General features: G+C 41.1%; 1 protein-coding gene across 1 annotated transcript in view; it reads right to left on the reverse strand.

The window, feature by feature from the left end:
- LOC307024374 (voltage-dependent T-type calcium channel subunit alpha-1G-like) overlaps positions 1-13382 on the reverse strand; it is a 229603-nt gene that overhangs the window by 10545 nt on the left and 205676 nt on the right. Inside the window, exons 15-19 of the mRNA XM_079658439.1 lie at positions 12753-12823; positions 10565-10643; positions 8279-8400; positions 7247-7675; positions 4558-4662 (exon numbers count right to left, since the gene is read on the reverse strand). Of these exons, the coding sequence (XP_079514565.1) occupies positions 4558-4662; positions 7247-7675; positions 8279-8400; positions 10565-10643; positions 12753-12823 (806 nt within the window). The remainder of the gene's footprint in view (positions 1-4557; positions 4663-7246; positions 7676-8278; positions 8401-10564; positions 10644-12752; positions 12824-13382) is intronic.

Raw genomic sequence — 13382 nt, forward strand, 5'->3', positions numbered from 1 at the left:
ACAACTCAATGGAAAGACTTATGGCGTCTGAAAGCCACATCTCAGACCCATTTAACGCTTTCAGAAGACGGGGTTCTGCTATGCTAACGTCATTAGCTTCCATTAGCCTCTACGTGAGGCACCAGGATGCATTACTCAGCGACACAGAGATCTATTGCTCATCCATTGGGTCATGACTCTGCAGAAAGGTTTTTCATAGTGTAGGCAAAGTAGGGATTCACATATATCACACTTTAACATTGACACTGTACATTTTATATTTACGTTATTATTATGTAATATCTGATTCCTGCATATATTGTGTATATCGTGTCCCTTCAATGGTGTTTTTATTTGTCAGACAGTTTATAGATTTTGTATCTTCACGGTCATCTGTATATTTGTCTTACTGTAATGCTGGCTTACTAAAGTGATGATACTACAGATTATTCAATTATTAATTAAATATTTCGTTTTGTTATTGCATTCATTTGTATAGTACTGTATCATGTATGTACCATCTTTTGTTTCATTTGTATTTTCTTTGGTTTTACACGCTCGAAAAAAATAAATAAACTAAACTAAACTTCTATTTCTGTTTTGAGATGTTTGTATTTTAGAATTGTTCATTTCTACTCTTTAATTTGTTGTTATGTGCAATTACTTGTTTGGTTTTATGCTTCAACAAAAAATGTTTACCAAACTGGAATTAAAAAAGTACATTTTATGTTATCTTGGGGTTACACACGGGTTTAGTGAGGTTGTGCCGTAAAGTGACCTCAGGTAGGAGGACGCTCCTATCAAACAGAAAGTCAGAAGTCACTATGGTGTTCTTCAGTGATTAGTAGAAATACTGAGAGGACCTTAGGTGGTGACTTTTTGACTGCAGACTGGGTCTAAAACTAGCAAGCCACAAGAATGTCTGGGAGCTAATTCATATTATTAATTTTACATGCTATACAAGTATGTCCAGGATCCGTTGAATTTTCAGAATATTGGGTTGAAGATTAGAATTTTCAAAAGGGGGGTTTGTTTAGTGTTGGGAAAATTCAGAATGTCCTCTTCCAGTATCAGAGCCACATGATAACAAAGGTATCAACTGTAGCTGTGAACATGACAGGACGTGTGATTACCTAGAAGAGCATCAGGACTGTTTGAGGCATATGATAGCTATGTGATTAACATGATGATTCAGCCTCTAGGGAGAGAGACATATGACAAGCATGCTCATTTCTGACGTGGAGCTAATCTGAAGTAAACATTGAATACTGCTTTCTATTCCTCCATCTAGTGACTGTGGAACTCCCTCTCTTGGATATCAGCATGTGAAGGACACTGTTCAGGAACTAGTTGATGCTCTGTATGTGATGACTCCTTCCATTCTGGAGAGGATCACAGATACATGGATCCTGAGATTTAAGCTCAAGCCGGGTACCAGGGAGATTTAACATTTTAAAGTGGACCTATCGTGCTATATTTGAATAATATAGTGTAGGACCATACCTATATAAGGCATATTTATACTTTTCATTTTTCAAAATACCAAACAGAACATGCATTTTAGCCATTCCTCATTTCGCTCAATTTAACACTGTCTTTCACACTCGGATTCTGTGAGAACAGCACCATCTGGTGGCCTGAAATATGTACTACAGCGTCTCCAGCGCTTTCGAACGGCAATGTCCGTGGCTGTCTCCTCCTGATTGGTGGAGTTGGCCCAATAGTTGTTGCGCCACTTCTGTGACGTCAGAGAAGTGTTCAAATCTGGATCCGTCTGTATCAGATCCGTTGCAGCCCCTTTTTAAGAGATTTGGGTATGGAGGGAAAGAGAGAGGGTTGTGTTTTCTGACACTTGGTGAGTTCCCTGGAACACCGGGGACACATGTTCATGTAGAAAAGACGTACAAAAGTGCATTTTGCATGATACGCCCTTTAAGTATTCAGAAAAAGTCAGATCTTGAGAAAAATTCATTTTTTAGAAAAAGTCATATTTTTTATATTTTTTAGAGAAAGTCATAATTATTTTTTGATTTTTTTGAAAAAGTCATATTTTTTTGATCAGAATTTGGAGATTTTGAGAAAAAGTCATATTTTTGAGAAAGTCATATTTTTTTGATCTTCTTTCTTCTTCTTTTTTTAAAAGGTCAACATTTTGAGAAAAAGTCTTTGGACTTTTTAGAGAAATGTTTTAAAGAAATTTGGGAAAAAGTCAGATTTTTTTGAGAAATTTGAGAAAAAGTCAGATTTTTTGGAGAATTTTTTTGAAAAAGCCAGAATTTTGATTAACGGCCCGAACCTTTTGAAAAAGTCAGGATGTTTTGAATTTGTAAGGATTTTGAGGTAAAAGTCTGGATTTGGATAAAAAGTCAGAATGTTAAGAATTGTGTACATGACAGGATCTACTGCTTTCTATTCCTCCATCTTGTGACTGTGGAACTCCCTCTCTTGGATATCAGCATGTGAAGGACACCTCTGCTTTGAAATGAGTGTTTTTAAATGCCCTTTTATGATATGTTTCTTCATGTCTTTCATTTTTGTGACGCACTTTGAATTGCCTTGTGTTGAAAGGTGCTGTGTAAATAAACTAGCCTTATCTTATGTGAAACAGATGCAACACACCATGCATTATGTACACACAGAAGGAAAGACTCTTCTCTGAAGCTGCAGAACAGAAATCTGCCAGCCTGATGAATAAAAGCGAGTGAATACGTGACATCATGGTGGGCAGCGACTGAAAGGGAAAAGAAGAGGAGGAACGACACTCTACTCGCTCTGCCATGGACCTGATGGGGCTCATTATGCAGGGGACAGCCTGTCTTCAGAGTCTTTAGTCTCCAACAAGGCATTCTGATCCATCCGTACTAATCTGAGTCAACAAAGCTCACCTGCAGTCTGTATTTAAAGGGTCAGTGCAGCTGAATGAAGTTAACTTTGGTAAAGGTGACCTTTTGAAAGCTGTTTGTGTAATTGTTAACTTTATTCCACTTTTTAAGTTTTTGTATTTTAATGTTGAACACACTGTTACTGTAACAAAATAATTGGGATTAATAAAGTATATATTTCTATCTATCTCTCCGTCCGTCTGTCCGTCTATCTGTCTATCAATCTGTCTGTCTGTCTGTCTGTCCGTCTGTCCGTCTGTCTGTCTGTCTGTCTGTCTGTCTGTCTGTCTGTCTGTCTGTCTGTCTGTCTGTCTGTCTGTCTGTCTGTCTGTCTGTCTGTCTGTCTGTCTGTCTGTCTGTCTGTCTGTCTGTCTGTCTGTCCGTCCGTCCGTCCGTCTCTCTATCTATCTATCTATCTATCTATCTATCTGTCTATCTATCCATCTATCTATCCGTCCGTCCGTCTATCTATCTATCCGTCCGTCTATCTATCCGTCCGTCCGTCTATCTATCTATCCATCCATCCATCTGTCCGTCCGTCCGTCCGTCAATCTCTCCGTCCGTCCGTCCGTCTATTTATCTATCTATCTATCTGTCTGTCTATCTATCCATCTATCTATCCATCCGTCCGTCCGTCTATCTATCTGTCTATCTATCCATCTATCTGTCCGTCCGTCCATCGAACTATCTATCCATCCATCCGTCTGTCCGTCCATCCGTCCATCTATCTATCTATCTATCTATCTATCTATCTATCTATCTATCTATCTATCTATCTATCTATCTATCTATCTATCTATCTATCTATCTATCTATCCATCCGTCCGTCTGTCCGTCCATCCGTCCATCTATCTATCTATCTATCTATCTATCTATCTATCTATCTATCTATCTATCTATCCATCCATCCATCCATCTATCTGTCTATCTATCTGTCTATCTATCTATCTATCTTTCAACAGCGATAGCTAAATGGGTGGCTACGGCTTAACATTGTGGAGGACGAGGGGCTCCGTTAGATCATTCAGATCGCATCCAACGAGTCGACTGCACATCAATGCGCATTATTTTGACCCACACAGTTCAGGCTCATGTTTTGACTGAAGATGAAGACAGAGGAGCGGCATTTCGCCGACAACTGTAAACAGGCTTGTCTGTTTGAGCAACTGGCTCAGTGCAGAGAGAGAGAGAGAGAGAGAGAGAGAGAGAGAGAGAGAGAGAGAGAGAGAGAGAGAGAGGGAGAGAGAGAGAGAGAGAGAGAGAGAGAGAGAGAGAGAGAGAGGTTGTTGAATGGAAAAAATTCATGAGAATAATAATGATAATAAACAAACATTTGCATAAAGCATATTTGTCACTCATGTTGATAAGAGTATCAAAAACTTGAAAAATATTCCTCTAAGGTTCATTTAGAACAGACCAAAAATGTGCGAGCAATTTGCGATTAACTATTTTAATCGACTGACAGCCCGAGTAAATACCTGTAATAAAATACTTTTAAAAAATGTCTTTCTGTACTTACAGTATTTGGACTGTTTTTAAATGTAGAAATGTTCTCCATTGATACTCTTAACCTGCATTGACATGTTCTCTATGTTCCTGTGATGTCCTGGTGTTTAATGACACCTCTGAAAGAATTAGACCCACTAATTGTAAGAAATGGAGGAGGGTAATCCGTATTCTGGGGATTTGTATTGACCTTTTTTTCGGTGCTGTGCTCTCTGGGCTGGGGGGGCAGAGCGTAGAAATGGCAGATAGACCCGGAAAGATTATCCATCAAACTCAACTCCATCTCAGCAGAACCCTGGAGGAGGAGGAGGAGGAGGAGGAGGAGGAGGAGGACAGAGAAGAAGACAAGGACAGAGGAAATGGAAAGACAGAGACAGGTGGATGAATGTGGAAAGAAAGAAAGAGAAGACAGTCCATCAGGTGGAAACACACAGATATACAAACAGAAACAAGACGAAGAAACACGTAGAAAACCAGATTGTGTTTCAAACTGCGCCTTCGTTTGTAGCCAGGTGGAAGTGCATAATAAAGCCTCTCTCATGTGTTACCATTAACTTCCACACGGGGGCGCTACCCCCCTGCATTAGAGCTGCTCTCCTTTAAACACAGTGTTCTGTCGTAACTGTGGAGGAAGACGGATCATATCTGAGTGGTAACACATAACGACAGCGAAACCTCTGCTTCCTCTCCACAAACTTCCCCCTCTGGAAATAACTCCAGCTTTCCCATGGCACTGTGACCTGTCTGTGACTGACAACACACACACACACACACACACACACACACACACACACACACACACACACACACACACACACACACACACACACACACACACACACACACACACACACACACACACACACACACACACACACACACACACACACACACACACACACACACACACACACACACACACACACACACACACACACACACACACACAAATATGCTGGTATGTGTCAGTATGGGTTACGGAGAGTTTGTACATCCAGAAGGTTTTATACTCACGGTAATGACCCTAATCGTTGGAAACATGATATATTAATCCCCCCCCCCCTTCACTTTCAACATGTCGTATGAAGAGACATGTAGCGACTAGGAGTAGTTTAAAATAAGGACGACATGAAGACTAGCCAGGACTAACACTCGATTCGAGATGACCACACAAAGAGTCAACACAAGGTCGATAAGGCCCTACATGACCACACAAAGGAACACGAAACGACCAAAAGAAACCCAATGACCACAAAGAGATGCTTAACAACTATGCAGAGAGACTAAGAGACTACAAAGACCCACACAACATCTACAAATAATATTAAATGATCACAAAACATCAAAAATAGCAACAAAGACAATCAAGATCACCAAAAAAAACAACTTTAAGAATACACAAAATGAACTCAAAGTGACACAAAACAACTACGAAGAAATGTAAAATCACCACCAAAACACACACAATGACTAAAAGGCCCATAACATCAACTAAGAGAGACACACATACAATATAAGACACAACATGAATTCAATGAGTCTTCTGTGTGTCTTCCCATCTCATAAATACATAGACTTATATTTTTTGAAAGGATGCCAGAATGTGTAATGAACACTTCCTAATATGGACGTATCCTCTATAGTTTGTTGACGTCACGGGCCACAGTCTTTACATCGAGACAGAGAGGACACATTCCTCTGCAGAAACCCATTAATACACAAAGCTGTGTCCCTCAGCATGGACCAGATATTAAAGTTTCAGAGGGGGGGGAGAAATAATGCCCGGAGACGAGGGACTCATCTGAGCAGGAAGTGACCTCAGAGCAACCGTCATGTCACGCAGTTTACACCAATCTGACCTACACGATACAGTGGTGCAGGGATGATGTCATTTTTCACCACCGCTAAGCTAAAGGTGGCTAATGTTGGGCTATAAAGGAACTACAGCACGGTCACATGACTTCATGTCAACACCGCTAAGCTAAAGGCAGCTAATGTTGGGCTATAAAGGAACTACAGCACGGTCACATGACTTCACGTCACCACCGCTAAGCTAAAGGTGGCTAATGTTGGGCTATAAAGAAACTACAGCACGGTCACATGACTTCACGTCACCACCGCTAAGCTAAAGGAGGCTAATGTTGGGCTATAAAGGAACTCCAGCACGGTCACATGACTTCACGTCACCTCCGCTAAGCTAAAGGTGGCTAATGTTGGGCTATAAAGGAACTACAGCACGGTCACATGACTTCACATCACCACCGCTAAGCTAAAGGAGGCTAATGTTGGGCTAGAAAGGAACTACAGCACGGTCACATGACTTCACGTCACCACCGCTAAGCTAAAGGTGGCTAATGTTGGGCTATAAAGGAACTACAGCACGGTCACATGACTTCACGTCACCACCGCTAAGCTAAAGGAGGCTAATGTTGGGCTATAAAGGAACTACAGCACGGTCACATGACTTCACGTCACCACCGCTAAGCTAAAGGTGGCTAATGTTGGGCTATAAAGAAACTCATTGTTCGTTTTTTGGGATTAAGTCTAAAATAAATGCAATTTAAATGTACTGCATGATGCTATAAAGTACCTGTTCACCATGGCCTTTGACCCCTAACCCTTTGACCCATCACAGCCCCCTGCTTCCACTCCTACTGCTATTTCTTTAATTTGTACTTAATTATTTGCCCTCCTTGCTTGTTTATTTGTTTGTTTGTTTGTTCAGACCATGTAAAGCGGCCTTGGGTCCCTTGAAAGGCGCAATTCAAATTAAATATTAAATATTTTATTATTATATTAATTATTATTATATCATATCATATCATATACAAAACACCAGAAAAACATAAAGTAAAATACCAAATAAAGAGATTCCTCACCTCCAGCGGGGGCTCCAGACATGAAGGTGAATCTGCTCTGATGTTCACAGAGTCTCTGGGTATATCAGGCGACTCCATGTCACCTCCTCCTCCTCCTCCTCCTCCCTCTCCTCCTCCTCCTCCTCCGGACCTCCAGGGGGACCCCCCAGCGCTGCTCCTGTCCATGCCCAGGATCAGAGGGTTGTGTTGGGGGGACCTCCCCTCCATGTTGCCCCCCATCAGCTGCCTCTCCAGCTCTAGCTCCGCCTCCAGCTCCGCCTCCTCCTTGGCCTCCTTGTTGCTCTCCTCCAGGTGCTTCATCAGGACGGCGATGACCACGTTAACGAGGACGAACTGAGCGGTGAGCACGAAGGAGACGAAGTAGATGGGAGAAACGACGGTGTTGTAGCAGGTGGTTATGGAGTCCTGCCCGCAGTCCCTCAACGTGTCCTGGAACCGCACGGAAACATCATCACATTTATCAAGAGGGAAATCAAGTGACTTTTCTGTCATATTTTGACCTTTTTCTGAGAATTTGACTTTTTTACTGAGAATCCCGACTTTTCTCAGAATGTTGACTTTTTTCTCAGAATTTGACTTTTTTACTGAGAATCCAGACTTTTCTCATAATTTTGACTTTTTTACCAGTATTTGACTTTTTTCTGAGAATTTGACTTTTTTACTGAGAATCCGGACTTTTCTGAGAATTTGACTTTTTTCTGAGAATTTGACTTTTTTCTGAGAATTTGACTTTTTTCTGAGAATTTGACTGTTTTCTCAGAATTTGACTTTTTTACTGAGAATCCAGACTTTTCTCAGAATTTGAATTGTTTTCTCAGTATTTGACTATTTTTTCTGAGGATTTGACTTTTTTTCTGATAATTTGCAAATTTTCTCAGAATTTTGACTTTTCTCATATTTTTATGAGAATTTCACTTTTTCCTCAGAATTCTGACTTTTTTTTTCAAAATTTGATTTTTTTCTCACAATTTTTTCTCTCTCTGAAAAATCCTTTCTAACCTCATGTTTATCTGCACCATCAGTTCGTCTTACCTTCATTATGCCGTTCCAGTTGTCTCCAGTTGAAACTCTGAAGAGCAAAAGGAAAGCCATCCCAAAGTTTTTGAAAGTAGCGTAGCGTCCGAGACCTTCACATGGATGTAGCTCATCACAAACTGTGGAGAGGAGGAGAAGGAGGAGAAGGAGGAGTGAGGAGGGGATGAAGAAGAGGGGGAGGAATGAAGATAAAGAGAGTTGAAACAACAACTTTGCACTTAAATGTTATTTAGCTAAACGAGAGAAATCAATATGGCTTTTCAACAAAGCAATTACCATCAAATGGATTAAAGCCACGGAGGCATATCGTTAAATACTGAATGCAAGTGTGTTCATGTGTGTGTGTTAATGTGTGTGTGTTCATGTGTGTGTGTGTGTGTTCATGTGTTCATGTGTGTGTGTTCATGTGTTCATGTGTTCATGTGTGTGGTGTGTGTGTTCATGTGTTCATGTGTGTGTGTGTTCATGTGTGTGTGTTCATGTGTGTGTGTGTGTGTGTGTGTTCATGAGTATGTGTTCATGCGTGTGTGTGTTCATGTGTGTGTGTGTGTTCATGTGTGTGTGTTCATGTGTGTGTATTCATGTGTGTGTGTTCATGCGTGTTTGTGTGTGTGTGTTCATGTGTGTGTGTTCGTGTGTGTGTTCGTGTGTGTGTGTTCATGTGTGTGTGTTCATGTGTGTGTGTTCATGTGTGTGTTCATGTGTGTGTTCATGTGTGTGTTCATGTGTGTGTGTGTTCGTGTGTGTGTGTTTGTGTGTGTGTGTGTGTGTGTGTGTGTGTGTTTGTGTGTGTGTTCGTGTGTGTGTGTGTTTGTGTGTGTGTGTGTGTGTGTATGTGTGTGTGTGTGTGTGTGTGTGTGTTCGTGTGTGTTCGTGTGTGTGTGTGTGTTTGTGTGTTCGTGTGTGTGTGTGTGTTTGTGTGTGTGTGTGTGTGTGTGTGTTCATGTGTGTGTTCATGTGTGTGTTCATGCGTGTTTGTGTGTGTGTGTTCATGTGTGTGTGTTCGTGTGTGTGTTCGTGTGTGTGTGTTCATGTGTGTGTGTTTGTGTGTGTGTTCATGTGTGTGTGTTCATGTGTGTGTTCATGTGTGTTTGTTCATGTGTGTGTGTTCATGTGTGTGTGTTCGTGTGTGTGTGTTTGTGTGTGTGTGTGTTCGTGTGTGTGTGTGTGTTTGTGTGTGTGTGTGTGTGTGTGTGTGTATGTGTGTGTGTGTGTGTGTGTTCGTGTGTGTTCGTGTGTGTGCGTGTGTTTGTGTGTTCGTGTGTGTGTGTGTTTGTGTGTGTGTGTGTGTGTGTGTGTGTGTGTGTGTGTGTGTGTGTATTTTTGTGTGTGTGTGTGTGTGTGTGTTCATGTGTGTGTGTTCGTGTGTGTGTATTTTTGTGTGTGTGTGTGTGTGTGTGTTCATGTGTGTGTGTTCGTGTGTGTGTGTGTTTGTGTGTGTGTTCATGTGTGTGTGTTCATGTGTGTGTGTGTTTGTGTGTGTTCGTGTGTGTGTGTTCATGTGTGTGTGTTCATGTGTGTGTGTTTGTGTGTGTTCGTGTGTGTGTTCATGTGTGTGTGTTCATGTGTGTGTGTTCATGTGTGTGTGTTCATGTGTTCATGTGTTTGTGTTCATGTGTTCATGTGTGTGTGTTCATGTGTTCATGTGTGTGTGTTCATGTGTGTGTGTTCATGTGTGTGTGTTCATGTGTGTGTGTTCATGTGTGTGTGTTCATGTGTGTGTGTTCATGCGTGTGTGTTCATGTGTGTGTGTTCATGTGTGTGTGTTCATGTGTGTGTGTTCATGTGTGTGTGTTCATGTGTGTGTGTTCATGTGTGTGTGTTCATGCGTGTGTGTTCATGTGTGTGTGTTCATGTTTGTGTGTGTATGTATGTGTGTTCATGTGTGTGTGTTCCGGTGTGTGTGTTCATGTGTGTGTGTTCATGTGTGTGTGTTCATGTGTGTGTGTTCATGCGTGTGTGTTCATGTGTGTGTGTTCATGTGTGTGTGTTCATGTGTGTGTGTTCATGTGTGTGTGTTCATGTGTGTGTGTTCATGTGTGTGTGTTCATGTGTGTGTGTTCCGGTGTGTGTGTTCATGTGTGTGTGTTCATGTGTGTGTGTTCATGTGTGTGTGTTCATGTGTGTGTGTTCATGTGTGTGTGTTCATGTGTGTGTGTTCATGTGTTCATGTGTGTGTGTTCATGTGTGTGTGTTCATGTGTGTGTGTTCATGTGTGTGTGTTCATGTGTGTGTGCACGTTGTCTCCTGAAATGCTTGTACACATGGAGCATGCGTCCTTACTCAAGTCACCAAACAGCTCCACTCCCAGCGCTGCGAAAATAAAGAAGAGAAGCATGAAGAGGAGACCGAGGTTCCCCACCTGCAGAGACACACAGGAAGAGAGGGAAGTTAGCAAACAACAACAACAACAACAACAATAAGACAACAGACTCAATTAATGAAGGGTGACGAAGAAACCAAGAAAATGCAATTCACCATTTGTTAAACTCACTTCGAGCATTGATCGTGTGACTATAGCTTAGCATTTGAATCAGGTAAGATAGGCCTTTCAAGCTTTGCATATCGCTTTGTGTTAAAACATTGATCAAAGAGAAACTCCACGTGTAGACAGTTTCCAGAATCAGCGTAAGACGGTGTGTTTATCTGCTCTAACGCACGCTGCTATTTACTGGTTGAATACAAAAACAATTCTGCGCCGACAACCAGCGTTTCCACGATGAGGTTGGGAGTCGTTTCGAGATATTACTCATTTCAGTAACGGCCTCAAAACGTCTCGGTTGTGACCAATAAGCAACGCACAAATAATAAATAGTTGCCTGAGAACATTTAGCTTCATAACGGTAGCATTGTACTTGAGTAAAGTAGAAGTACTCAGATCTTGTACTAGAGTAAAAGTAGAAGTACTCAGATCTTGTTCTTGAGTAAAAGTAGAAGTACTCAGATCTTGTTCTTGAGTAAAAGTAGAAGTACCCAGATCTTGTACTTGAGTAAAAGTAGAAGTACTCAGATCTTGTACTTGAGTAAAAGTAGAAATACTCAGATCTTGTAATTGAGTAAAAGTAGAATTACTCAGATCTTGTACTTGACTAAAGTAGAAGTACTCAGATCTTGTACTTGAGTAAAAGTAGAAGTACTCAGATCTTGTTCTTGAGTAAAAGTAGAAGTACTCAGATCTTGTACTTGAGTAAAAGTGGAAGTACTCAGATCTTGTACTTGAGTAAAAGTAGAAGTACTCAGATCTTGTACTTGACTAAAGTAGAAGTACTCAGATCTTGTACTTGACTAAAGTAGAAGTACTCAGATCTTGTACTTGAGTAAAAGTAGAAGTACTCAGATCTTGTTCTTGAGTAAAAGTAGAAGTACTCAGATCTTGTACTTGAGTAAAAGTGGAAGTACTCAGATCTTGTACTTGAGTAAAAGTAGAAGTACTCAGATCTTGTATTGAGTACAAGTAGAAGTACTCAGATCTTGTACTTGAGTAAAAGTAGAAGTACTCAGATCTTGTTCTTGAGTAAAAGTAGAAGTACCCAGATCTTGTACTTGAGTAAAAGTAGAAGTACTCAGATCTTGTACTTGAGTAAAAGTAGAAATACTCAGATCTTGTAATTGAGTAAAAGTAGAATTACTCAGATCTTGTTCTTGAGTAAAAGTAGAAGTACCAGAGTGTAGGAATACTCTGTTTCAGTAAAAGTCCTGCATTCAAAATGTTCCTCAAGTGAAAGTATAAAAGTATTATCATCAAAATATAGTGAAAGTAGTCATTGTGCAGATTGGTCCATTTCAGAATAATATATATGATAAGTCAAATCAAGCAATCTGATTGGTTCTTAGCCTTGATATACTGAGCGTATACCACGGGTAGAATTGTAAGTTACTTTTCACAACAAGTCAGTATCCCTCCGCGTCTGAGAAAAACAGTATACAGTTGGTTGTCGACCCTCCGCTTCGCGTCGGGCAGAACCACGCCCCTTAGCTGTGATATAATGAGCTTATACCACGGCCTGTCGTGAGCTATTGCTTAAATATATTATCAGATGTATTAATCCTGAACACTTCTGACAAGCTCCAGGAGGAATTAGCCCCCAACACACTCCTTCCCTCTGAATGACAGACAGAGGTAGAATCAAAGAAGAACTGAGTGTTGTTGCTTCTCTCTGCAGAAGTTGTTCTAATTTACCAAACTCACATCCACCCACCACCCTTCAAAACAAAACCCGAAGCCACCGTCACTTCCCCACCGCTGCAGGAGGCGGGTATGCAAATAAGAGTCTAAAAAAAGCTCCTGGGAAACAGAGACGCTCGGAAACACACAGACGGCTTTACAGTATGAACCAAAAAAAGGGAATTTCTTCTGGTACGTTAGGGACAGCCTCAGTGGGACGCGTTGGAGATGAAAGGCGGTGCTGGAACATCAGGAGGAAGGAAAACAGGATTTCATTTCTTTAGGTAGATGTTTCCTTTTAACTACCTGAGGCAGGGCTTGCATAACGGTGTCCAGCAACGCTCGCATCCCCACCGCCATCTTCAGGAGCTTCAGCACTGTGGAAACACACAAAAACACACGTGTTTACCGTAATCTCCCTTCCTTACAGACTAATCCTGTGAAAGTGTTCAAACATATTCAATTTGACTTAACGACATTTAGCTTCAGATTGAGGTCATATCTTCCTGATTGGGGTCGCAGTTTGATGAGGCTGAAGCATTGATTGTGTGACTATAGCTTAGCATTTGAACTAGTTAAGATAGACCTTTCAAGCTTTGCATAGACGCTGCTATTTACTTGTTGAAAAAATTTAAATTTGCGCCGACAACCAGCGTTTCCACGATGAGGTTTGGAGTCGTTTTGAGATATAACTCATTTCAGTAAAAGCCTCAACATGTCTCCCTTGTGACCAATAAGCAATGCAACAATAAGAAATTAATAAAATAAGGAGTTTTTGGAATCTAAGGTCTCATTCACACCTGATAGTCCGCTCTCAGCTGCACACCAGAACACAGTTTGTTGCATTGTTTCATTTTGCAGAAGGTTCGGTTTGCGTTCACACGGCAAAACTCAAACGGACTATAAACTTTAAACACAAGTCGTGTGCACGGAAAT

Source organism: Notothenia rossii (assembly GCF_949606895.1).
Source record: "Notothenia rossii genome assembly, chromosome: 11".
Classification (NCBI taxonomy): Eukaryota; Metazoa; Chordata; class Actinopteri; order Perciformes; family Nototheniidae; genus Notothenia; species Notothenia rossii.